The sequence below is a fragment of the Lichtheimia ornata genome (genome assembly GCF_029851405.1).
Source record: "Lichtheimia ornata isolate CBS 291.66 chromosome Unknown scaffold00056, whole genome shotgun sequence".
In the NCBI taxonomy this organism is placed as follows: domain Eukaryota; kingdom Fungi; phylum Mucoromycota; class Mucoromycetes; order Mucorales; family Lichtheimiaceae; genus Lichtheimia; species Lichtheimia ornata.
Genome location: NW_026695376.1, coordinates 174,078 through 200,196, shown reverse-complemented (window position 1 = coordinate 200,196; position 26,119 = coordinate 174,078). Strand labels below are relative to the sequence as shown.

The window sequence follows — 26,119 nt, the reverse complement described above, 5'->3', positions numbered from 1 at the left end:
TTTTTTGGTTCATGCAAGCGAGCCATCCACCCATCCATCAATTTTGACCCATACCGAGATTGTTCTCATATACATATACATGCAGCATCATGGTTTATATAGGTACACAGGCACATGACCTATGTAATTAACTCACAAAGAAATGAAGAGCCTTCATTTTGTTTGTGCAAATAGAGATCGTCATTAGGTGACACATACATACATGATGATGCCGCTCATACACAGCGCTCCTTCGTCTTTAAAAGTCGAAAAGAACAAAGGATAGAATAATAAGAAAGAGCCAAGATCAAAGGAGAGCGACTCTAGGGGGAAGGATGTGAGTTGTGGATGAAAAAGGCAAGTGAACCGATCCTAGCATAGGGACACCAATGTATCGAGAGAATGGTGACGAGTAGTACGGTGTTCACCATGGGCCCGCTGCTGCTGCAATATGTTCATTGTCAATTTTTAGTACTATACCGGATAAGACCGCCACAACGAGCCGATACATAACAACCCATGTGTGGTAAAGAACGCCAACTGCATTATAATGTACTTGTAACGATCGGCCAGACTAGGTAGTCCAGCCCCAGGAATTTGCAGCATATTTTTTCTCTTTTGTTGCCACACCACGAGTAAAGGGTTATATGCTACTTGGCTTGTTGCACCATCTGATACTGAAATAATTCGTGCTACCAGCAACATCGGGCGGGTTGTTCTGGGTTACCTTGCTCACCACCCCATTCTCCTATTCCAACATCCAACATCCCCCCCTTGCAGCACTTTTTTTCTTTTGTTGCATGGACTTTGCTAGTAAAGCCAATACATGATATACACGTATACATAGCCATCAGCATGCATATACCCATAGCATGCGTGTACGTGTTTACTTGAGAATCTTGTGCCCTGAGATAGTCTTTTAACACTTTAATTTCAGTGTAACATGCAAGCCAAAGGAAAACGAGCATGAGGACCGCACCGCAAATTTGGACAATATATTGGTGATAGACGCACAAAAGAGCCCATTCATGATACACGTGCAGCCATGGCGAAATGAGGATGATGGGCGATTGTTATTACAGCTACATGTCAATAATGAAGGACGATTGTATCATCAAGCGGTGTTGGATGATTGAATGGAATGGTTACGCCGTTGAAAGAATTGCACTTGTAAGGACAAGAGAAGCTAAAGAGGGTCATAAAAGGAAAAGAGCAATCAACAAGGGGATCCAGACAATAGCACCAAAATAGAAAATGCATTCAAGCTACCCAATCGTTTGTGTCGGCTCCTGTAACGTTCCTCTTGGTCATTTTAAACTTACACTCCGAGAGTGCGACGATGAACCTATCTTTACCCTTCTCCTCTCTCTTTTTCTTTTTTCACTATCCGGTGTCCTTACTCTTTCTCTCTCTTTCTCGCCTCTGCATTTCACTCCCTTTCGTTTCCGCTGCTGTAGATACACCAAAGAAAGAGAAAGGTAAAAAGCTATTATCCCCCCCTTCTCTCTCGTATATCAACAACTCACATATATCCATCACATCTTATTACTGCACACGCGCTATTTCAGTATTACTTTTGCACCAGAAACAAAAAACAAAACCTTCCCAATCCTTTTTATCTTTACGACGACAAACGACGACCACCTCGACGATTCAATAACAACAACAACACAATTACGATGCGTACGACATTTCTGTGCCTTGCAGCTCTTGCAGAGCTCGCTTTGACGGCCATGGCCGACCCCATGCGCATTCCTTTATACCGTCGCACTGACAGTGGTATTGTTACTGCTGCTGGTGAGGCTCTTGACAATGGTGTGCTTGCTGGCAAGGTGTATATTGGCAACCCTCCTCAGGAGTTCACTATGGCCTTTGATACCAACACGGGGTACTCTTGGGTGCGTGGCTCTCGCTGCAAATCTGAAAATTGCCTTGATCGCTGCACGTACTATGCGCGTCGCTCCGATTCAGTTGTCTCCACCGGTGAAAAGTTCTCTGTTGAATATGGTGATGCTTGTGTCGACACCCACGTCTATCTTGATACTGTTGAATTCAATGGCATCAAGGTTGAGAACATGCCTTTCGGTGGTGCCTATCGCATGAGTGGTTTCGATGATGGTTTCGATGGCTACTTGGGTCTCGGCCGCAGCGTTGACTTTAACAAGACCAAGATCTATTCTTCTTCTTCTGGTCACTTGGCCAAGCGTGCTGATTTGCCATCCTCTGCTTTCGTTGCCAATGCCTACCAATCCGGTAGCGTCCAAAGTGCTCAATTTGGCATGGTTACCAATAACAACAATGGTTTCTCCCAAGATGGTGCTTCCACTGGCAGTGGATCTACTACTGATAGTGGATCAACTACTACCAACAATGGCCAAACTGGCACTACTACTGGTACTGATGGCCAACAACAACCTGGTACTACCACTGGTACTGATGGTCAACAACAACCTGGTACTACCACTGGCAACGGCCAACAACAACCTGGCACCACTACCGATGGCCAACAACAACCTGGTACTACTACTGGCAATGGTCAACAACAGCCTGGCACCGCTACCGATGGTCAACAACAACAACCTGGTACGACTGGTAACGGTCAACAACAACCCCAGCAACCTAGCAACGGTGGTGACAACGTTGACGAAGATGGCGAAGACGGCAACGATGATGAAGATGGCGCTATCACCAACGGCGGCTTTGGTTTCACCAAGCGTAACAACAACAAGCAACCCGATGGTTATTTGATCTTGGGTGGTGTTGACAAGAGCCTCTTGGATGGTGATATGGAATACATTCCTCTTGCTGATGTGCCTGAAGGTTCTCAAAAGAACTGGGATGTGTGCATCAAGGATGCCAACTTTGAATACAACCTCAACATCAAGCAAAAGCCCAATGCTATCGCCTCTATCAGCACAGCCAATGGTTTCATCACTATGCCTTCTGATCAAGCCGACATTTTCCAAGAAGTCTTTGGTTTGAAATTGTACCACTCCACCAACACCTATGGCATCAAGTGCTCTGAAGTTAAGAACTTGCCTACCTTGAAATTGACCTTGGAGAACCATATTGTCGAGTTGCCACCCAAGTACTGGATCCGTGAGATTGATGCTGATCGCGACTGCTGTGCTACTCGTATTCGTAAGGGTGACTCTGATCGCGACTGGGTCCTTGGTACTCCCTTCACCAACGCTTTCTACACCTCCTTTGATCCTGATACTGAATCTGTGGGTCTTGGTATTATCAAGGGTCACAAGGATGATGGTCTTCGCATTTACCAAAAGACTATCCACAAGAAGGATGACTAAATTATTGCTCCACACCTTTTTTCTTCTTCTTCTTCTTCCTTTCCTTCCTCCTTTTGCCCTTACCCTCTCCCCCCACATCAAGCATAATAAATACAACACACCACGCAACAACAGCCCACGCTCACAATTCCCTCATTTTTTTGTTGTAAAACCATATTCTTATTGCTGGCCAATATATAAACTTAGAAGATTGTATGCAAAACGTGATTGGTGGTGGTGGTGATGGGAATAGGCTTTTTGTTTTAGTACACCGTATCTGCAAGTCCGCAGAAGAAACTACCTATATGATCATTTTAGCATTGGGGCATTAGCATTGGCAGCATGGAAAAATCTACCTAGATAGATAGATGAATTACTTACCTTGCTGGTTATCATGACACACGGCACCAGCGGAGCATGAACGCACGACCCACTTGTTAAAATTGCATGTAATCCAATCGGGTGATCGACCACTATCGACACAGCGTTGCTCACCAGGGGTGTTGCATGCTTCACTATCAATGGGATGGCCTAATGCGGGAGATGCAGCTTGGTAGGAGGGTGCAACGACACTATCAATGGAACTACTTGGCACAACCAATCGTGAGGTGGTGGTAAAGGTGGTTCGGCTGGCAGGTGCGCTTTGTTGAACACTGCTTGCTTGTGCTGATACACGTGGTGGTGAAGAAGCAGCCATGGAATTGACACTACTCTCCTCGATAGAGCAAGATGCAGGAGTATTGCTGCTGCGGATACGCTGGGCCACATTCAATAATTCACCGTTATCTTGATGAAGATCCCTTTTTTTTAAAACCCACCTCCTTGTGAGTGCCAAGAAAAATAAGAGTTCTACACGTATACTTACCAAATCATGACACCAGCCAAATCCTCACATAGTGCATGATCCACCTTGATACCAATCGACTTTGGATCGTCATAGGAAACATAGACTTTGCTTTCAGGATGGAAAAGCCATGGTGTTTTGGATACATCATCCCAATAGCGTACCCATCCTTGGCCTGTGGTTTCCCAATCATCTCCAAGGACACCTTCGGATCGCAAATTAGTCCACTTCCATACACCTGAAACACCATCGATATCGGCAGCACAGTAAGGATCAGCCCAATAAGCATCATCTGAATCACCCTTGGGAGCACCAACAATAGCAGGCTGATATTGTGATGAAGGATCTTGAGACATGTCAACTTGTGCCTTGATGGATCGACCATAAAATGCAAGACCTGCCGTCATCTTGTTGCCAGGCACACCTGCATCCTTCCATGCCTTGATACCTAACCTTGGATATCAGCCACACAAAATCAATCTTGATGGCTGCAACAACTTACTCTCGACAAATGAATAGCTAGCACCTTTGCCTTCTTCACGTTGGAAGGGTGCGTTAGGTCCAGTCTCAGTAGCCCATGCGCCATTAATGTCTAAAAGAGAAAGGAGAGTATGAATATCAATACATCTATCATCTCCATGCAGCTCTTCTTACCATAGGTCATAAGATTGATGTGGTCAAAGTAAGGCACATAAGCAGATACATCGGCCATGGGTTTACCATCACTACCAGTGAATGGGTCCACGTGAACAGCCAACGAAATTTCCTTGTAATCATCGGCAAACTCCTGATCCAATGTTTCACGGAGTTCTTTGAGCAACACCAAAAAGTTGTCAGCGTCATTGGTTTCATATTCATTACATCCTGCACCCTGACGACCCGGGTATTCCCAGTCTAAAGATTGATGTTAGACCCCATATCCATCAGCAGTCCCATTCACAATCCACTTGCCAATATCAACGCCATCAGTGCCATAGTCGCGAATAAAGTTCACATTCCAATCAATAAATCGTTGGCGTGCTTCGGGGCTTGCCACCATGGAGCTGAAACGTTGTGAACCTGTCCAGCCACCAATCGATAAGAGCACCTTGGTATCAGCTTGATGAGCCAAAGACACTAACTTTGGAAGGTAAAACTCGACAGCCCAGTCATCAGGAAAAGAGGGTAAGAGGTCCTCATTGTTGAGAATAGCAAAGGCTACATGATGCATGCATGCACGTTAATAATAGGTTCCATCCATTGGCACTATGGTCATCATTATTACCATAATTAAGGTGAGTGTATTTTTCATAGGGGATTTGTTCCACTGGGTAATTGGCGTACAGCCAATTGGGAAAGTAACTTTTATGGGATGAATGAGCCATCGCATGATTGATCATGTGCACGTATGTATGTGTGTGTCTCCTTACCCGATCAACATCTTTTCTGCTGCAGCTGCAAGGCACACATGGACCAACAGCAGCAACGTTGACGCTAGCATGGATGATTTGCCAACTACCATGATGACAAGTGAGGGTATGTAAGCAAGATCAATTCGATGGAGTGATGGTTTTTGCAGGCTCTTTATAGCTGAAAATGTCATACTCATGGCTTTTTTATTAGATGGTATGTCAGTGGGATTTAGAATTCATAGACAACAACATTACGCACTTTGAAACAGTAGTATAGTGGTACCTGGTTAGAATGCATATGCAGGGGCTATCATATTCTTTATTGTTCTCCAAAATGATGATGATATATGTACAAGTTGAAATGATGTGGATATTTTTTAACGTTCCTGCCGATTGTCGTCATCAATGATACCCGCCATGCGTAACAATTCACGATCCACCTTGTTGCCATCTGCTTGTCGAAATTGAAGTCCAGCACGACGTAATGCTTCTCGTTTCTCAAAGTTCCACTCCCGTTCTTGGATTTGACGTGCCTTTTCGTCACCCAAACCAAATACCTCGATATTGACGGTCTCAAATGGTTCATAGAATCGTTTCCTTGATGCAGATGCAGTAAGCGTAGGAAGAGCGGGATAGGCTTCTTGAGAATAAATGCCACGTTGAAGAGTGTTGTCAAGTGTCAACAAGAAACCTGTTGGTACGTGGATGGCAGCAGGATCATCATGGCTGGCGTTGGTTGGCATAGCAACGGGTTGTTTGGGTGGTTGATTGGATTTTGTAGTACCGCCAAATGCAATACCAAAGTCGTTGTGATAATAAATGTACTGGGAGTTGCAATGCGTGGATGAAAACACTTCAAATGTAGGCGCAAGTTCGGCAACAAAGCAAGCATCACTGCCCCAATAATGTTGTTTCGATTGTTTCCACTTGTCCTCCACATAGCATGCCCATGTCTTTGTTCCAACCCCCTTGATTTCACCTTGGATCACGACCAGTGTGGGTCCTGGATACTTGAACACACGACTTTCGAAACGATTCATGGCAAATCCATCTTCATAACCAGAGTACAGTCGTGGCCATTTCTTGATTTGACGTGCCAAGTCTGGCAATGGGCTCCATGCCAACAAAGCACAATAAGGCAGTGTAAGGATATCCGATGTATCAGGAACAGAGACAACATCTTGCATCAAAACGAGATCCGATAAGGTGCTGCTGGTATTGAAGGAGGCTTGATTATGAATGGCGAATTTGCTGTAAATGAAGGATTGCAATGTTTGAAACAAATGAGGTGCATTGCGTCGCTGCCAATTAAAAAATGCGTGCTCGGATACGGTGGGTCCAGCCTCTTGTTGATCATCATCATCATCATCATCATCCTTTGGGCTAGTAGTAGTTGTAGCTGTTGTTGTTGTCATGGATTGAACGATCTGCTGTGCCATACTTTGTTCATTCTCCGTGGTCGAAAGCGCATCTTGCATGTTGCTGCCACTTGCTGTGAGACCTTGTTCCTTTTCCATCTTTGCAATCCAAAGGAAGAGCGCAAATAAGGAAACCAAATCACGTGTCAGAATCTTGCTATCATCAATCGATGGTTCTGAATGGGTATCTCCAAGTGTATCAAAATCCAAATCATTAAAGTCCACGCCCAAATCCGCCAATGATAATCCTCCTTTGTGAGTCGAAGTAGTGGATGCATCCTTCTTCTCCACAGCTGTTGTTGCTGCTGTTGTTGCTGGTGGTTGCTGTTGTGATGTTGTCGTATCATCATGATCGGAGACCGAAGAAGTAGGGATCGCAAGTGATTCAAAGAGCATGCTTTCAAACATGTGTGCATGTTCATCATTGTCATCCATTTTCCCCGTCAACAAGACAAATGCAGTAACGAATGCTGGGAATGTCAATCGAATCGCTGCGGGTGGCCCGTTGCCATAGGATCCAAGATAAGAAAATGACTTGAATAAAAGAATCCCTGCTGGTTCAATCGATCGTGGTAAATCCAAATGTGCCTTCGAGAGAAAGAGAGAGATAAGGTTAACATCCTTGATACTAGGACTCTTGTATCACTTACCAGGAACTCCTTGACTTCAATACACTCGAACTGATCCGATTGTATTGTTTTCAGCTCGTCGAATGTCTGATGCAATGAATAAAGTTCGATACGCGAAAGTTTGTGCTTGCATTGAGTGAACATGGAGCGAGGCACGCTGATCACTGACGAAGATGACTGGTGTCCCGTACGGATCGATGTCGTATCAGCTGAAGGTACTTCGAGGGTTGCTTCAGTGGAGGCTTTACTTGAATGCTGTCCCATTGGGAGATTGCGTGGGTATGTTGTGTGTGAGTATACTAAAGAAAGAAAGAAAGAAAGAAAGAGGAGCCGATGACGTCCCGCGTCGGCATAAAGTGGATCTATTCTCCTTCCCCACCCCACCACACCAGATCATGAGAAGATGTCTGTGCACGAACATTGATGGTGCATAATGGATGCATTTCATTGCAAGTTACATCGCATCCACTTCTACAGATGAGAGAGAGGTAAAGAGACGAAGACAATGAAATGATCTTATGCATGTTTATCAAAAGGAAGAAAATACGCACATTTGTTCATGGCACTATTAACCATTTATAGATCTTCAAAGGGTATAAACTTTTACACGTAATAGGACTATTGAGAACCAAGTGCATTAAACCCTGGTGATCTAAATCTAACATCATTTTCGCTCGTATTTTCGTAGCACTTGTCAAATACCGCTGATCCCTACATACATAATGATATTCTCAATACTCCACTTCAATTCGACGCTCAACACCAGCATTCAAGAGCTGTCTTACCACCGGCCCTGTCCACCAATGTATAGGTTGCTAAACATTCACGTCCCTTGCATTCTTGCTCGTTTCTTTCATTGCATGGTTTCTGGCTTCCTTGCTGTTGCTCTTTGTTTTCTACGGCAGTGACGCTGGTGGCGCAAACGATCGCACAAATGACAGCAATGGACAAAAATTTCATTGTGAGGTTCAGAATATATGTGTACAGCCAACTGCATCATCACCAGCTCCTTTTTATAAGCAACTCTTGCTATAAGATGTTCCAAACGGGGTTCTCCCTATGATGTATCATTTTAACGGGCATATGGCATAAGTTCTACAAGACGTCGATCCAATCTTGTAAAGTGAAAAGGGTGTTAACTGCTACCGCCCAAGCTCGTGTTACCTGATTTCCTTCATTCATCGTCATGATTGCCTTGTTCTTCGTGCAATAGCCTTGGAGGCAGAAATGATCCAAGGAATGATAGCAAAAACTCCACCAAGGGGTTGGATGCAACAGCTGCGTGTTACAGGTCTATAAAGGTTCTCATCTGCAAGGCGATGTTCTAAAAAAGAAGCACATGCGTCGTTCCATGGAACATATGGCATACATTGAGAAGTTGATGATCTAGGGGTCTTCCGTGCAGGGGAAAAACACGGCTATTACCCAAACACAAATATGAGCAAACCGTATCCATCGTAAGCCTCAGTCATTATGTAGTAGCTTGGCTCGTTCCAGACCAAGAGCTAAGATGGGACATTTTGTTGAATCCAAGATAACTTCTTCCCTCGTGATTATACGTGGTCACTGTCTTTGTGTTGTTAAAAAAGAGCACCAGATGAAAGACGTCTTTTGCATGGTTTCATGCAGCACAAAGATCATCGCACTGCATCTCAAGAACACGGTTACTGAAATAAAGAAAGATTTTTGTACCAAGAACAACAGCCTTTAAATATGCAGGCCCTTACATTATGACCCTTTATTAAGGAGATTTCAGGAAAAGATGACTATAATGACGATGTCGAAAGATGCATGTTTCAGCTATTTGGCAACAAGTATGACGTAGGATTCTATAGCGTCCGTTTTGAATTTTTAGTTCGTTGCAGACCTTGAATGTGGCAAGCCTTGATACATGACCAAACAATGGTGATACGCGATCTGGTAAACGTCTTGGAAATGATAGTGCTCTTCATCCAGTGCTTGAATCCATGCCTGAACCTGTAGTCATCATCAATACAAAAGCCTGTATATAAACCACACGACATACCTTTTGCTTAAAGTAATCAGCAACTTGTTCAAGTGTCGGTGAAAGATTGCTTCGCGTTGATAAACAACCTTCGTTTTAGATCAGCGTGCACACCCTCTGCTCGGCTGGTTGTCGTGGTACCATAAGGCGGGATCCTTGATGTATAGTATCCAACGCATTGCATACTTCGATCAAGCATACTATACAGTCATCATCAGCATCCACTGTAATGTGATCGTATTACTACTTACAGTTTGATAGCATCCTTCACTGTTTGTGGGTTCAATGATTTATCCGCTGCCTTGTGAGGTGTGTATGGTAGTTGCTGTAATAGGAGATGTTGAATGAGTAAGTGGTACTCGACATAGGGAAGATCTATTCTCGAGGAGAGGAACCGGGAAACTAGGATTGGATAGTAACCAAGGATACAACCATACACGAGTTGAGCCTGGATGATGGGTACACGTGATTGATTATTCATGAACACGACAACAACGCTTGAACCGAAAGGTTTTCAGCACTCGACGACTTGTAATTCTGTCAGCATATCAGGATTCCTTGATCTGAGGGATTCGTGCCATCAAAGGAGCCTCTGACTTTTCCCCAAACTGGAGTTGCCTTCTTCTGCTGCTTGCATATGACCCAGGAGGTAGTCTCTTTTTTTGGAAGCAACTCACTACTCAAAGACGTATCAATATGCAACTTACGAGAAAGAAATGATGTTATAGTCTTACAAGTAGACAACAAAAATCCATCAGAAATTGAGACCAAATTACAAATACGATAAGCAACTACAATGACGAGAGCAATCAATACATGATGCATACGAATCTCATAATGGCTACCACATAAGCACTTACCACAAGGCATTGATGGAATATGCAATCAAATAGACGAAAGAGATGTTTGATTACGTTGATGACAACAGCCGTGCTTTCAAGTACGTGGGCGTGAGAAGTGTTGTCCATGCAAGAAAGAAGGTCGCGACTGATTGATGAAAGTTGTTGTTTATTCGTTGTACTAGGAGAGGACATTAAGATGAAAGCTGACTCGGTGGATGATGAACGAGGTAGCAGAGTCCAAGATGATGGTTACACCCTTTTTGTTGGAGATGAGAATGACTTGTTGGTGGTACGACATCCATGCATGATCTTCATGACCCGCCAAACGTCGTCAATCTAATGAATCCTCAGGACTGTTAGATTGATAAATGATGAAAGAGTAGTATACATGACCGCTTACCTAGTGTGTCATGGATTCGTGAGTGCTCTCATGGGTCGTAGTACAGCGTTCCTTGTTGTTCGCAACAGCCGCTTCTCCTTTTGGTTCTTGCGATATCCTCTTCTTCCAGCGTAATGGATGCCCTTTGCCTTTCTTGCGAACACGATGCACGGGTTCTTTCTAATAACCAAAAGGACGCGTTAAAACCTTTTATAAAGAGTGATATGGTGTCACTTACTGGATGACGAGTTGCTGTAGGTGCTGAGACACCCTTCTTCTTTTTGCTGGGTACTTGAGGACACATCAACCTTTGAATAAACTCAAAGTCCATCCGTTGAAGCTGTGCACTAAGTGTATTTTCTGGCCCGAACTCCATTGCATCCATCATCTCTGCCTCCAGGTCAAGTAACTTTGCCTCCTTGTCAAGTTCTTCAATCAGCTCTCGCTCCTCGTCATCGATATAGCACGGCGCCAGACCAAGAGCACGGTCGATCGCGTTCATTTGTTCATTGACACCAGCATAGATCTCTTCTTCAATCCTCCTCAATTCAAAGAAACGACGCAATTGTGCTTCTCTAGTTGACAGTTTTGGAATGACGAGGATGTGCGTATATAAAAGTAGAAGAATAAAAGGTGTGTTCCTGGTTCGGACTTGTTGCCCCGTTTTGACGCGTCTTGTTTTGGAACTTTCAAATGCGGCATCCCCCCCCACTAAGATAGTCATGTTTGCAAGTCAAGTGATGTACGACTATCCCTTGTTATTCCATCTCTTCATTGTCTTCTTTACCATGTTGAACAAACAGAGCCCTTGATGAGAGACTTCTATTGCAAACAACATCAACCATATGAGGAAGGTGGGTGCACGGATCAACAGCGGTGGAGTTTTGCTTACCGGAGATTCCCATTCTCGGCGGCGTTTATGCACAAGGCTCAATCGCGAATACCTCGATACGTCAATAACAGCTGTGCAGCAAGGATCGTTGATTGTTTCTTCTTATCGACGTGACAGAAAGATGAGCTTATCAAAGTATCGTGTAGTGATGTTTGGAGCAATAATAAAGTAACTTTAAAAACCCTGGATGGATACTTGAGGAGGAGTAGCGCTTTGCTAAAGAGAGAAGCCCACCATGCTAGGTGAGGAAAAAAGGAACACACAACCTTAGATCCAGTCATCCAGATGTATTGCTATGGAGTCAGCTGACTTGGAGAAGAATTGTCATCCCATGTTAAAACCGTAAAGTTGTTTCATCACGGAGCCAGAGGATCATCTTTATCCCACAACATACCACGTGGCGCAGGATTGTAAAACCCTTTTCTTTATCCACATACCTCGATCTTGTTTGTTCATCTTTCGTACCGAGATTGGGATAGCTTGTTCATGAGGAATGAGACAACTGCGCTAAGCTCTATTTCGGCAAGGCGGTTTAAATGATCGTTGGTGGTATACACGGAAGCACGCACATTCAAGCCTCGCACACGCTATGCAACCCAGCCATGTGTAACGTTTGCATCCGATAAATTTGACTCACAACAACACGGCGTATGGAAAGACAAATGTATTAAAGATATTCCTTATGGGCTACTCAGTGCACTCTTAACCACTTTCTTTATCATGCTATTGCTCTTTTCGATTCTCTGGGTTACGGCCTACTTGTTCATGTTGGCTGTAGCCAACAGCTCTGAGCAAAACATCGCTCGGGGATTGAACGACATCATGCAAGAATTGGATCCACTCACACATTTTCAAAGTACACCCAAGAACATCATGTTTGGTGCCAATATGGGAGGTTCCTCACACCATAGCTGGGTGATGCGAGTATTAGACGAACTTGATAGGCGAGGACACAAGATCACCTATGCTACCACTGCAAGTATAAGAAAAGTGCGATGGCACTAAAAGATCGATCCAATGCTAACAGCGATATTACCATCTATAGAAAAACAACCTCCGTTTCAGTCGACAGCGGCCCTATATCAAAGGAATCTCCATTGGAGATACTTCTGTAGCAGTAAATCACTCAATGTATCATACCATGACACCCATGCCTTTTGACGCTATTGCAGGTATCGTTGATTTGACGGCAAGCAATTATGCATCATGTAAGTCTGCTGCCATCGTATTATCTTGCTACATATTGGCTGACGTTTGTTATTAAAAAAGACTACCATGCGTTCCGGCAAGTAATTGAATCCCAATCCATCGATGTTGTGCTTTGCGACCACATTTCCTTTGCTTGTATCCATGCTGCCAAAGAGACCAAACGTCCGGTTATCATTACGATGATGATCAATGAGTCGCCAGGTACACACATAATAGGGTGGGCATGGTATTGGTAATAAAGAGACAATGCTAATGGGGAGGGTAATATCACAACAACACTAGAGGCCGAGTTAGCTTACATCAACAAGAGCCCATTCACCATGATGGAAAGTAACACGGAGCACTTGTCGTATAGCTACCGATTCTATGAACGCTTCATATGGCCCATCCAATTATTGTGGCATGCTGGACCCAACATGGCTCGGTATCTTTACATGTTGCATTCGCTTGGACTTGGTCTCAACCCCAAAGATGGATGGCAAGATGCAGTCAAATTGGTGAATAATTTGTACGGCTTTGATGACCCAAGACCTATGGGACCATTAGTGGAGCTTGTAGGACCTATCTACAACGATCATTTTGATCCATTAACACCTGAATTGGCCTCTTTCCTTGACACACATAAGAGCGTGGTGTATGTTGCTTTTGGTCAGCATACACAATCCAAGGATCATCAAGAATCAACACGTGTATTACAAATGCTACTCAACAATTACGAGGCAGGCGTATTGGATGGCTTTATTTGGTCAGCAACCAAGGGCACTCCTCTACCGGATCATGTGACAAGTGCATCAGGCACCCACTATCTACTCAACAGCACAAAGTTTACGGATGTTGGCAAGGTTGTATCATGGGCACCCCAAATGGCTATTTTACGACATCCTTCAGTGATCAGCTTTGTAAGCCACGCAGGCATCATGTCGCTGTTTGAAGCAATGTACCAAGGCAAACGAATCCTCGCTTATCCTTTTATGACGGATCAATTTGCAAATGCCAAATTGATTGAGCGCACAGGTGCTGGATTATGGCTCACGCATACTGATGACAGGCTTGATGCCCATCGTATGACCGAGAAATTGCGTCGTGTCGTGGAAGATAAAGAGGGTCATATGCAAAAAGTCGTCGACAAGTATCAAGCATTGGTTCAGATCCATGGCCGAAATAGTGTTGATCGTGCTGCCAATATTGTCGAAGAGGTGGTGTATACAGCTGATAGTGAAGGCCATTTGCCACATCGTCGTGATATTGCACGTAACCTATCCTTCTTCAAGCGTAACAACTATGACTTGTACCTCGGCTTGTTTGCTCTCATCACTACCACATTCATCTTTACCCGTTACCTAGTCCAATTGTTTATTCAACAGCAAAGAAGCACAAGCGATATCAAAGTAAAGAAGCAGTAATCGAATAAATGAATGGATTTATTTTGCGCGTTTTGCTTTCCACTTGTATACAGGTAGACCAAGTGCATCGACACCGGTTTTCTTTCTAGCTCCCTTGGACTACAACCAAATAAAAACTTAGTACTTGGTCTCCCCCTCGTATTCATGATAATCCAATCGCTTACCCTTAATGCCTTTTGAATCTCCAACTCGCGCTCTACACGACTTAAATCCGTTTCCCTCTTATCACGGGCTGTGAATTCCTTGTACTTTGCCTCTCTTTCCTTCTTCCATTCCTAGAGTCGGTTCAACATTAGATCGAATGAAACCAAGCAGGTGCAATAGACTTTTTACCTTGAGTGATGTAGCGTTTTCAGGTGCCAAAATGGGGTTCTTTTTTAATGTCTCGATACGTGGTCGATTGAATTTGCGATTGACAAGCTCAGGTACTGTGTCGAGATGTTTGACGGGATCAAATTTCTTGGCTGTAAAAACGGATGAATGAGTATACAATGAAGCACACACATATACACACACGCATGTACTCTACCTTCTTCCTGTGAATCGACAAATACAACGTGATTGCTTTTCTTTGTTGGTGCCTCATCCTCATCCTCATCCTCCTCGTCTTCATCTTGGTCGATAAAATGCAATGAATCTCGTAACCTTTCCATTTTCTATTGTATGCGTCAGGATCTAGTTCTCCTCCCCTTCTGATATGCATGCATGCATGTACCTTTTTACTGATATCTCGATGCAATCGAATATAGTTTTTATCTTGTGATTTCATAAGCTGGACCATTTCATCCGGTAATTGATTGTTGCGTTCTTGGATATGGACACCTCCCTATATCGAATAAAGGCTCAGTCATTGTTTTTCAAGACAAGGTTGTTGAAGGTGGATTTACCTTTGTCCGGGAATTGATCATCTTAAAGTAGAATTCATCAGGGTTTCTGAACAGGGCCTTTTCTCGCAAGACCTTGAGTCGTTTTTGTTTGCTGTGGTAATCCTTGGCACGCAAGAGGTAATCCTTCTTCTTTTCCAAGAGGCCGAGTCGTTGACGACCTGCAAGTTGACCACGTTCCTTGTGGTTGCGTCTGTTGACTGCGTTGCGGAATGACGATGACATTGGGACGAGATCGATCAAGGAAGCAAAAGAAGAAAACTTGTAATGCCAGTCTCAGCCATCCACACTACTCAGCTGGGTTTCATTCAGCCAATCACTCATGCATTTTTTCCCTCACTCCATGTTGCCATGATACCCACCACGCTACTTGGAACAACCATGTTACCATCGATTGGGGTTTGCAAGTGCTTCATGACGCATCAACGTACTGGAAATGCCCTCATAGTGCCTAGTAAATACTACTTTGTTCCTTAAATAAAATGAATATCGCTACTCGCTGGATACCCCTTCTATATTTTCATACCAACGCTGATGATACGAATGAGGATGATGAGGTTGAATGTACTTTATTAGGTTGTATGATTTCAAGATCTCCTTGACTCTACTTGGGAGTTGGATGACCCTTGAAAGTAAACATGAACAATAATGATAGGTGGTCAAATAGGCAAACACTGGCTAATGAGATCACTGTTTATAATGGAATGAGGAGGATAGACGTATCATGGTAGATAATCTCTTTATGACAAATGATGCAAACAATAGTCAATGCATAGTCCAAAAGGGACGTCCTATACTACCAAGGTGTGTCGCTTTTAAATTGGGATGCCGACGCGGCACACACATATCCACATCGGGTCTGCTCCTTTACTGAAACATTATCTATATAACACAACTTCCCTTGCCCATTCACTGTTTGGCGTCACATGTCTCTTATCGACGACTTTAATGAGTCTACAGAGGCTTCACTCGCACCAGTCCCTGCGTCATTTGGTGATGTGTACGCGGCTCCCAATGGATACGGAACGGGATTTGAAGGTGGAGGAGACAATGTGCGGGTAAATACGTTGCTGTTTCATGTCACAATCTTGCATCTCGTTCTAACCGATACACACACGCTGTCGAATAGTTAGAAACCGGTTATGTCTCTGTATCCAATGGATTTGGCCAAGCAGACGTTCCTATCTTTGCTTTGAACTATGTCCAGTTTCAACTACCAGCACCGCTCGTTGATATGGCTGTGTCCAACAACATTCTTGTCATGGCCCTTGAAACATTCCGGATATTGCGTATCGACCTTGATCATTCACTCGAAGTGGAAGGTAGGCTTGGACATTGAGCAAGGGGTGTACTATGCTAATAGGGATGTACATATAGAGATTGAAATTACACGTAAAGCGAGTGATGGCAAGATATCCAAAGTGTTCTTTGATCCTACTGGCCGTCATTTGATCATCACTACCGATCATGGTGAGAACTTTTACTTGTATGAAAAATGGAGACGTACCAAGCAATTATCCAAGCTCAAGGTAAGCATCATATCTTAAAGAGAGCATCCACCACCATCCTCATTCATCTTATTCAAGGGCGTCACCATTTCATCCGTGGCATGGAACAAACAAGCTACATTGACAGATCCATCTACACGTGAAATCCTTATTGGCACCACCAATGGTCTTATTTATGAAACATGCCTTGAACCTACCGATGAATTCTTTCGAAGGGAGGAAAAGTATTTCAAGCAAATCTATTCCATGCACGAGTCCACCATGCCCATCACTGGATTATACTTTGAGCAATTCCCTGTCAACAATCGAAAGTATTTCGCCATGGCTACCACGCCCACTCGCATTTACCAGTTTGTCGGCTATGTCGGCCCATCCACCAACAGTAATGGATCAAGATCTTCTCCTGGATTTGGCGAAAGTGAAGATAATCGTGCCGCTGAAAAGGCCCTGTTCGAAGCCATGTTCTCCAACTATGATGTGAATCCTGGTAAAGTAAACAAAGGAAAAGGAAGAGGAGAGAGATGGGATTCTAATGAGGAAGGATCATGTAGGTTTTCAGGAACTACCAGGAGAATTGCCCTACAGCGAATTACACTTTTTCAGTCGATTTCACGAATTACAACAGCAAGGTGTTGCACAAACATTTGCATGGCTGACAGGTATAAAGTGAATGGGGGTATGAGGTAATCTCCATTAACACCAACATTACTAGGCCCTGGTATATATCATGGAGATTTGGTCTTTGGATCACAAGGCGTTGGTGATAGCGTCATTGATAACGTCCAGCTGCTTCAGTAAGTAACCACCATCCTCGTCTACTCATGATTTGATAGACTTACATTGAATTAGGTATCCTGCAACACCTTCTGAAGATGAGACGGGCAAACTTGTGACAGAGATTCCTATTTCAGTCGCCTTGACCGAATTCCATTTTATCCTTCTATACAAGGATCGAGTACGTGCCGTATGCCAGCTCAATGATCAAATTGTGTACGAAGAACATATACCCATTGTAAGTCGAGAATCCAAGAAATTGAGACTCCAATGATTAAATGGTTCATGTAGAACGACGGCGAGATCATGCTTGGTATGGCAGTCGATGACATTAAGCGCACATTTTGGATCTACACGACACAAACCATATACGAGCTCAGCATTGAAAACGAGGAAAGGGATGTATGGAAGCTCTATTTGGAGAAGGGCCAATACGATACGGCATTGCAATATTGCAAAGATCCTGGTCAGAAGGATAAGGTGTATACGGCCCAAGCACGTGACTATTTCTCCCTGAGGAGGTATCAGATGAGCGCACGCTACTTTGCAGAAAGCACGGTGCCCTTTGAAGAGGTGGCTCTCAAATTCGTGGAAAAGAATGAACGTGATGCTTTGCGGACTTATCTCAATAACAAATTGGAACGATTCAGGAAAAAGGTAACATGAGATGTGGATCTTGATGGATGGAGGGATGGATTTACTCACCTCTGATATAGGATCGTACACAAAAAACGATCTTGGCGACATGGCTGGTGGAGCTATACTTATCCAAAATGAATGAGTTGGAAGATTTAATGTCGTCAGTTCATTGTACAACCACCGCCACCACTAATGGAGATGCAACCACTACTACGACTACCACCGCCACTACCAATGGGACTACCACCACCTCTGCTGCCACTGCAGTACAACACAATGATAGCATGTACTACAAGGAACAACTAGCAGAAATTCGTGACGAGTTTCATTTGTTTTTGAAAACGTATTGCAACATCCTCCACAAGCCGACTACTTACAAGCTCATCTCCAGCCATGGTCGAAACGACGAGTTGTTGGATTATGCTGCGTTGATCGAGGATTATGAGCGTGTCATTAGTCACTGGATAGTGGAAAAGGATTGGGAAAAGGCACTCGAGGTGCTTGCCAAGCAGGTAATCATTGTATTGGGTAAAAAGGATGCATCCATGTTGACTCACTTTTATTGTATTAGGCCAATCCTGATATCTTTTACAAGTTTTCTCCTGTCTTGATGGAAAATGCACCGTATGAGACTGTCAACGTGTGGATGCGACAACCCAATCTCAACCCACGCCAATTGATCCCATCTTTATTGCGATACGATCATAAGCGGATATCCGATAAAGTTACCCAGGTACGTGCTTTGTCTCAATCAATCCAATCCATGTGGGATTAAACGTATTACCTATAGAATCAAGCCATACGATACCTCTCCCATGTCGTCACCACCCTTCGCAATACGGATCCCGCTATCCACAATCTCCTTCTCACGCTTTATGCCACCCAACCCACACCGGATGAAACCGCATTGCTCACCTTTTTAAAGAATGAGGTATGTGGTATTCTTTTTCGCTCTTTTGACATGTCGACTTATCGCAAAATTAGGGTCGTGATATGCACTATAATCTCGACTATGCGCTTCGACTCTGTACGCAAAATGGCCGAACACAAAGCTGCGTCCATATTTATAGCCAGATGGGTCTTTATGAAGAAGCCGTGAACCTTGCGCTCAAGGTAAGTGTGTGGGATGGTTGTACTTTGAGTTTATGTCATCACCAACAATGCATTTTAGTATCATGATCTCGAACTGGCGCGTATCAATGCTGATAAACCCGAGGATGATGATGCTCTACGCAAAAAGTTATGGCTCAGCATTGCAAAACACGTGGTGCATGAGAACAATGATATCAAGACGTAAGGAATGGATAACGAGGAAATGGGATGAAGCTGATCCAAACCTTGTCTAGTGCCATGGAGTTTTTGCAGCAGAGTGATCTTCTCAAGATTGAGGATATTTTGCCCTTCTTTCCCGACTTTGTACTCATTGACGATTTCAAGGAAGAGATATGCAATGCCTTGGAGGAATACAATATTCATATTGAGGAACTTAAGGCTGAGATGGATGAAGCAACCAAAAGCTCAGAGAGTATTCGCCTGGATATCCGTGAATTGAAAAACAGGTAGGATCGTTTTTACAGGGAGAACGAAAACATGGCTAACATGTGTATGTGTATGTGATAGATTCGCGTTGGTGAATGCAGTAGAAAAATGCTATATTTGCAGTTTCCCATTATTGACACGACAATTTTACATCTTCCCTTGTCAACATGCGTTCCACGCAGATTGTCTTATGGATCAGGTAACTTGTAAAAGGGGGGAAAAAGTACTACCCAATACTTATTGTACTTGTATAGACCTCTCAATTCTTATCCGTTCGCCAAATCCGCCGATTACGCTATATTCGAGAGCAACTTTCCAAGGATTTGGGCCGTGGCAAAAAGGGCAAATCAAACACAGCACGTGGAGAAGTTATCTCAGCCCATGAAGCAGCTGCATCCATGACTGAAGTTCATGGCGATCCAAGGAGTACAATGACACAAAGCGAATTGCTAAGGGAAGAATTGGATGAAATTGTAGCTGGTGAATGTGCTCTATGTGGCGATATCATGATTCGATCCATTGATCAACCTTTTATTGGCGATGATGAGACAGAAGAAGTAGCTTCATGGGCCGTTTAATAAAAAAAACCATTTATGTACTTTATCATCTACTTGCAAATCCAATCATGGCGGCAGCTGCTGCTGTTGTAGCATTCAAGACATTGCTTTGAAGGGATTGTTGCTGATGCCGTTGTTGTTGTCGTTGTTGTTTATTATGAGGTGGCTGATGCGAATGGTGATGGTGATGATGATGATGATGATGCTGATTGTGATGATGAGAACTACTGGCTTGTGGATAATGTCCCGTCTTGAGATAAGAAGCATAACCCTCGTATCGTCGTCGTGCATTACCACTCCATTCTCGAGACATTTGTACTGCTGCCACTCGTCTTGGAATATCCACATAGGTCTTGTATACTTGCTCATCGATGGATTGGGTTTGTAGGTTGCTATCAGTCATTGAGGTGCAATCAAAGTACTGCTGGTATTCGGGGAACGACGTTTGTTGTTGAACATCGGTAGCATTCGAGACAGCCACAAGTTTGTCTATGGATCCGAATTGCTGGGTATATCTTTAAAAGAAAAAGACGAGTCAAAGAAAAGGGGCGAATTAATGAGACAACCGATTGAATCTTACCTTTTGTATTCATTTTCCTCTGCTTCTGGTACACTTGGCTCCAGTGTTCTACGAACCATTTTTTCCACCATCCATCCTTCTTTTTCTCGATATACGGAAGATTCTTGTTTGCTTTCTTTTTCAACCACTGTTGCATCTGTCAAGGTGGCTGCTCGAGTTGGTGGAATCACGCGCACAGTGAATGGGCTGATACTATGTGCCAATTGCTTGGAAAGCCTGTATTCAATTAATTCATCAGTAACCACGTCGTCGATGATTACAAGAACGCTTACTGGTTCTCGCATTTTCCTGTAGCCACTGCGAGACTAGGGGGCCGATACTTTAAGGTGCCATTCATGTTGTATGCAAATAATGTGTCGAGCGTAGTCAGCTTGGTAGGATCATAGTACTCCACCCAATAGCCACGATACGGATCACTTTCATCAGGTTGGATGGTATCATTTTGGCGTAACTCGGGCGGGATCTCCGTCAACGGGCGGTTGGCATCTTGCACATTCTCCACCAATACATCGGTTGAACACCATTTACGGTAGCTATTGTTATCTGTAAGTCTATATAGATCATACGACGTAGAATGTACCGACTTACTCTTTTCGAGGAGGTTGAATCCTTGGATCTTGATTATGAAGGTGATAATCGGAATTGAGTTCCCATAGCATAGGTTGTCCATCCTCTGAAACAAAGTTGCCAAGAAAGAGATTGATCGCATCCTGCTTATCCGCATCTACAAAGTAGTATTGTGATCAATATCCCATTTTATAGATCATCCAAACCCAAATTTACCTGAGAATGCATTGGCATAAAAGCGTCGAATGGTTTCAATCATATCACGTGGATGACTTGTCCATTGGTTGATCTTGCGATACGTCTCCATGGTATTGACGAGATGTGATCCGCCATATTGTAAGGCAATGGTGTCACCGTGATCATGGTACATTTCAGTGAAAATGTTGACTACATCCGAATCAAAGTCGATCTTGGGTGATGCAATGACTCCCAAAGCGTATAGTTGATGTCCCAAGGCACATTTTCCCATAAGGAATTGGGCAGCATTGGTACGATCGAGACAATCGATACAATTGGTTCTTAGCACACCAAATTGTCGAGAAGAGCCATCCTTGTTTGGTCGTCTTGCTTTACTACAAATAGATGAAGCATTAGCATGCAAGGTGGCACCACCCAAAAACAAAAATGATATTACCGGTTACTCTTGTCGTCTCGCATCACATTGACATAAGGCTCAGGGCCACTATGAAAGAATCCTGTGGTCTCAATGGTCTCTTGGGCAATGGTCTCCAAAGTGGCAATGACATCTTGATCCGGACTTTTGCTACCCATATGTATCACTTCAATGACATTTTCATGCTCGCATTCATGCTTACCTTTTGGATGCTCTTGACATGTCCCACGCAATGTACTTTATCTGCTTATCCTTGGGCAAAAATTGGTTGAGGTAGGAAATGGCTTGTTCAAATTCGTGTCCTAGGATTGATTCTCGTTTGTGGGACTCTTTTTGCTAGAAAGGGAGAGGGATTAGCTCCTCATCTTTAAGCGTGGTGAATCCCCAAGTATAATAATACCTTGATCAAATTAAGAACGATGCATGGCGTCCCATATCGATGGAAGAGATTCTCAAAATGCAATGCTGCGGCAGTATAAAAGGGATCCACCACATTGACTGCCATATAAAAACCCATAAGCTCATCCGTGTTCGGCTTTCCATCCTGAGCACTTACGTTCAATCGGTGGTTTTGGAGACATATTCGTTGGATCTTGTGTCCAGATAAGAGGAATAGAGCCACGATGTTGAACATAGGCGGTGTATTTTGGGTTGCCAAAGAGCTTGTCGGTAGAGTGAAAGGAGGTCGTAGTCATCTCAGCAACGATCTGCTCGGTCTCAACGTCATTCGCAACGTATCCCTTTGAATTCTTTGTTAGTCAAGCATATAATAACATGAGCCCATTAACATTACCATATCATTGACACCACGCTTCAAAAATCGAGCACCAGCAAAATGTCGTGAGCGCCTTGCAATTAGAGTGATGACAACATTTCTACCAAACACCGATATTTCTTGTTTTTCCTTAAGTCAGTAAAAGAATGAATCAATGCATTGGGTAATCTTACTTGCTTGATCCACAAATCCATAAATAAGAGGAAGGATCCACCCTGATTGACTGTTGATATCCTTGAATCCAGACTTGAGCAGGTATTGATTCCAAACAAACATGTCATTGTATCGGAAAGGCGTCTTGTTGTTGTTGCTGTTGCTATGCCCACCATGGTTGTTGCCAGGTCCTGTCATGTTGACTTGGAGACTGTTGGTAAGGTCGTATGTGTATGAAAAATAAAAGTTCTTTGTCATGTCGACATTCTGGAAGGTTGCAATGTATCTACTTTGAGTGTAAGGATCTCTCTCTCTCTCTCTCTCTCTCTCTCTTCCTATCATCATGGGGCTCGAGAAATAACTACCTTGCTTCATCCGAGTTTTTGTCGACTTTGACCTGATGACCCACAGGGACGAGTCGTGTTTCATCAATGTGGTACACATAATGTCCTCCCAGCAACGCCACTTGCTTCCGCTTGGTGATGAAAATCATGTACCATCCTTCGGTGAAACGGATAAATCCCACAATGCCGTAAATGCGCATAGGCACAGGTTGCAATCCACCCACAGCCAAGTTGCCATCCTCGATCATCTTCAATAGCCACGTCTTCTCGTTCTCCGTGTAAACCGCTTCATCTTCAATCACTGTCAACTCTTTGGGATTCGTGCGATGGATTTGAAGGACTCGATAACGTTGCCTCGACTGGTTCGTGCCAACCAAATAGTATCGCTTTTTTTATACCATCCTTTAGTCTCCTACATAGGCATGCACATATCCTTTCCCCCAACCTTCGCTTACAGTCTTGGTCTCGTAAAGTTGGAAACTGCTCATGACAAAACGACCATTGGAAAACGAAGCGTGCTCATGCTTGTCAGGAGAAGCATTGCGGTCATTGTCCTGCTGTGTTGATGTCGAACAAGTAGGTGTTGCTTTTCTCTTTGGTTCTTCTGGAATAGCTGATGCTGAATACTGTTCCTTCATGGCCTCCTGGCTCTCGTTGAAAAACTCGGCATCGTGGTTCATGGCAAAGGACAAGAAAAAGAAGTTCACTCATGCATATTGAGTCTCCGTTTGCTACTCAAAATACACCCGCTGTCAGAGACAATCCATACCCCAACCCCACTCATCTTGAGAGCTACTTTTGTATTTGATCATGAAATAAACTAGTAAAGGTTATCAATGACATCCTAGCAAATGCGTCTACCGTAGACTCTCAGATATTATGCAGTGCACAAAGGTGCGTGTGATACAAAGGCACCCATCCGCGTCCACGTTGCTGATCCAAGAGTTAGCTCACATGCTTGTTAAACGACATGTAAATAAAAGCCGTATCTTTTGAACTACCATTGACCCTCATAAATCTCGAGAATTGTCTGCTATCAATATACCAGAGACCATTGTTCTCAAAGGGTAGATCCCACCGCTACTATTAGGCTACATTTAACTTTCTTGCACGACATGAATCAATCTCGATAACCTTTGTTTACCCCGTACTATAGGACATGCCCAATCCATCGGCGGGCTATGAATAATATCACCCAAAAGCTACACAAGGTATTGAAGGATGAGTACGTTCAAGTTTTATATGTGAGTACTGTGCAACAAGGGCACTGCGATTTTCGACGTATCTTCCTCAAGCTGTAACCATCATCCAGACTCAGCTTGATATCTAAGAATCTTCGATTACAGTTTCTTGTTCTCCTTCTACTGCTCAATTAACATTTACACACGTACCCCTCAATGGTCCTATAATGTTCACTACAATCGTTTTGACCACTCTTATTTTGGATCTTGCTCGTTGGTTGGTAACATACTTATTGTATGTGGTCGTGCTTTCTACAACCCTTCATGGTGACCTTAACTGGCTGGTCACGACATCCAAAACGATGCTTCAGTGTATTTCGGAATACAACAATTCCTGGATATCGATACGAGGAGCCATGTTGATCTTGTACCTTTTCTTATGCCTGGTCATTGGATACATGCCCACTATAGGATTATCTCTATTGCACCCTATAACGCATGAATCGATCTATGATAGATCTTACGACGTTGATATCTCATGCCTCGTCAAAGAGATCCCCACGCCATTATACACGAACGTTATGTCCTCGCTAAGTGGCTATTTTGATGAACGCTGTGATCTTCACGATTTTTTACCGGACCCTCTACCGAAACAATCAGTGTCACCTTCGATCGTGCAAATAGACAATGATCCGGCTCTATCATTGACATACCACAGCGGTTCGAAGTACATCTTCAACACAACAACATTCACACCCGATTCTCTTGGCGTGACTTTACAAGCGTTTATTGATGCTGACATAGCCATTGATTACTTTTTGTCCCTTCGCAATTATCCGCTTTTCAACATGGATCCATTATTACCTTATCACGAGGTAAATAGCACCTTTTTGTATACTCATAACGCTAGCGCTGTCTACGTATCGCTTGTGTCAGCATTGGCTTCGTGTGATATCACCCACGGTTTAAACGACTGTGCACTCTCTTTGCATGATTTGAACGTATCAAACAACATGTCGTCTATCATCGTCGAATTTGACGATCATATTAACGACAATACCATGTGGATTTACGCTATTATGGCGTATGACTATAAAACGATTTTGGTCAATTTTCGTGTCGACATACAATATGCATACTACAGCCTTTGGGATAACAGCTTTTACGTTCCAAAGGACAACATCACCTTGTGGTCGAGTCTGTTGTATGATTTGGGCGCTACTTTACCTGCTATTAGAACACCAGATACTTATTACGACAAAATGGCAACAAAGTTTGTGATGCGATCATTCGGCTACAAGGGCAGCGAAGGTCTGATACACCAATTTAATCGTACCTTTTCCGATCTTCGCCTAAGTCAACTAGCCATGTACCTAGCAGCTCCATCCGGCTCGTTAAGGCTACGCCATATACGTAGTCAAGATGGCTATGACACCACCGGCTTGATCATTTTCACATCTATCATCGCCGCCATGTCACTGATATCTTTCATTGCCTTGAGGAAGATAAATTGTCTCTCGGTGAACAATCGTTCCATCACATGTATGATTGCCTCTGCCACGCTTTATGACGGCGATCAAGATTGGAGACGATCCGGTGCAGACGTTACTATAAACGGTCGTTTGATCATGGCGCTGGATGCCGATGAGATCACTGGCACCGAAAAGTGATTGCCTCTCTCGAAAATTAAAAGTTGGCTCAACTGCGTCTATCATAAAGGATGCTTC

General features: G+C 43.6%; 10 protein-coding genes across 10 annotated transcripts; 5 read left to right on the top strand and 5 right to left on the bottom strand.

The window, feature by feature from the left end:
* Positions 1 to 1,658: 1,658 nt before the first annotated feature.
* O0I10_009564 (uncharacterized protein) lies at positions 1,659 to 3,287 on the top strand (the record flags this gene model as incomplete). The annotated part of the gene is made up of 1 exon (XM_058489552.1): positions 1,659 to 3,287. The coding sequence occupies one exon, from the start codon at positions 1,659 to 1,661 to the stop codon at positions 3,285 to 3,287; it is 1,629 nt and encodes a 542-aa protein (XP_058339754.1).
* Positions 3,288 to 3,529: 242 nt separating this feature from the next.
* Positions 3,530 to 5,611, bottom strand: O0I10_009563 (uncharacterized protein; the record flags this gene model as incomplete). The annotated part of the gene is made up of 8 exons (XM_058489551.1): positions 3,530 to 3,567; positions 3,648 to 4,066; positions 4,132 to 4,558; positions 4,613 to 4,702; positions 4,765 to 5,004; positions 5,062 to 5,307; positions 5,375 to 5,451; positions 5,520 to 5,611. 8 exons carry the CDS (start codon positions 5,609 to 5,611, stop codon positions 3,530 to 3,532), a joined length of 1,629 nt encoding a protein of 542 aa, XP_058339753.1.
* Positions 5,612 to 5,878: 267 nt separating this feature from the next.
* Positions 5,879 to 7,812, bottom strand: O0I10_009562 (uncharacterized protein; the record flags this gene model as incomplete). The annotated part of the gene is made up of 2 exons (XM_058489550.1): positions 5,879 to 7,507; positions 7,570 to 7,812. The coding sequence occupies 2 exons, from the start codon at positions 7,810 to 7,812 to the stop codon at positions 5,879 to 5,881; spliced, it is 1,872 nt and encodes a 623-aa protein (XP_058339752.1).
* A 2,983-nt stretch (positions 7,813 to 10,795) lies between these two features.
* Positions 10,796 to 11,498, bottom strand: O0I10_009561 (uncharacterized protein; the record flags this gene model as incomplete). Its single annotated transcript, XM_058489549.1, has 2 exons — positions 10,796 to 10,954; positions 11,013 to 11,498. The coding sequence occupies 2 exons, from the start codon at positions 11,496 to 11,498 to the stop codon at positions 10,796 to 10,798; spliced, it is 645 nt and encodes a 214-aa protein (XP_058339751.1).
* An 888-nt stretch (positions 11,499 to 12,386) lies between these two features.
* Positions 12,387 to 14,278, top strand: O0I10_009560 (uncharacterized protein; the record flags this gene model as incomplete). The annotated part of the gene is made up of 4 exons (XM_058489548.1): positions 12,387 to 12,641; positions 12,712 to 12,874; positions 12,936 to 13,076; positions 13,158 to 14,278. The coding sequence occupies 4 exons, from the start codon at positions 12,387 to 12,389 to the stop codon at positions 14,276 to 14,278; spliced, it is 1,680 nt and encodes a 559-aa protein (XP_058339750.1).
* Positions 14,279 to 14,296: 18 nt separating this feature from the next.
* O0I10_009559 (uncharacterized protein) lies at positions 14,297 to 15,387 on the bottom strand (the record flags this gene model as incomplete). The annotated part of the gene is made up of 6 exons (XM_058489547.1): positions 14,297 to 14,377; positions 14,443 to 14,553; positions 14,612 to 14,742; positions 14,808 to 14,934; positions 14,994 to 15,104; positions 15,166 to 15,387. 6 exons carry the CDS (start codon positions 15,385 to 15,387, stop codon positions 14,297 to 14,299), a joined length of 783 nt encoding a protein of 260 aa, XP_058339749.1.
* Positions 15,388 to 16,088: 701 nt separating this feature from the next.
* Positions 16,089 to 20,200, top strand: O0I10_009558 (uncharacterized protein; the record flags this gene model as incomplete). The annotated part of the gene is made up of 16 exons (XM_058489546.1): positions 16,089 to 16,220; positions 16,292 to 16,484; positions 16,540 to 16,691; positions 16,749 to 17,157; positions 17,222 to 17,329; positions 17,383 to 17,464; positions 17,520 to 17,682; positions 17,736 to 18,101; positions 18,161 to 18,595; positions 18,655 to 18,816; positions 18,874 to 19,014; positions 19,068 to 19,196; positions 19,255 to 19,376; positions 19,430 to 19,642; positions 19,704 to 19,821; positions 19,877 to 20,200. The coding sequence occupies 16 exons, from the start codon at positions 16,089 to 16,091 to the stop codon at positions 20,198 to 20,200; spliced, it is 3,249 nt and encodes a 1,082-aa protein (XP_058339748.1).
* A 25-nt stretch (positions 20,201 to 20,225) lies between these two features.
* O0I10_009557 (uncharacterized protein) lies at positions 20,226 to 23,891 on the bottom strand (the record flags this gene model as incomplete). The annotated part of the gene is made up of 13 exons (XM_058489545.1): positions 20,226 to 20,694; positions 20,760 to 20,975; positions 21,032 to 21,292; positions 21,348 to 21,483; positions 21,543 to 21,898; positions 21,961 to 22,089; positions 22,142 to 22,275; positions 22,340 to 22,437; positions 22,496 to 22,679; positions 22,733 to 22,833; positions 22,888 to 23,153; positions 23,233 to 23,597; positions 23,667 to 23,891. 13 exons carry the CDS (start codon positions 23,889 to 23,891, stop codon positions 20,226 to 20,228), a joined length of 2,940 nt encoding a protein of 979 aa, XP_058339747.1.
* A 728-nt stretch (positions 23,892 to 24,619) lies between these two features.
* O0I10_009556 (uncharacterized protein) lies at positions 24,620 to 25,361 on the top strand (the record flags this gene model as incomplete). Its single annotated transcript, XM_058489544.1, has 2 exons — positions 24,620 to 25,267; positions 25,329 to 25,361. 2 exons carry the CDS (start codon positions 24,620 to 24,622, stop codon positions 25,359 to 25,361), a joined length of 681 nt encoding a protein of 226 aa, XP_058339746.1.
* Positions 25,362 to 25,453: 92 nt separating this feature from the next.
* O0I10_009555 (uncharacterized protein) lies at positions 25,454 to 26,062 on the top strand (the record flags this gene model as incomplete). The annotated part of the gene is made up of 1 exon (XM_058489543.1): positions 25,454 to 26,062. The coding sequence occupies one exon, from the start codon at positions 25,454 to 25,456 to the stop codon at positions 26,060 to 26,062; it is 609 nt and encodes a 202-aa protein (XP_058339745.1).
* Positions 26,063 to 26,119: the final 57 nt, after the last annotated feature.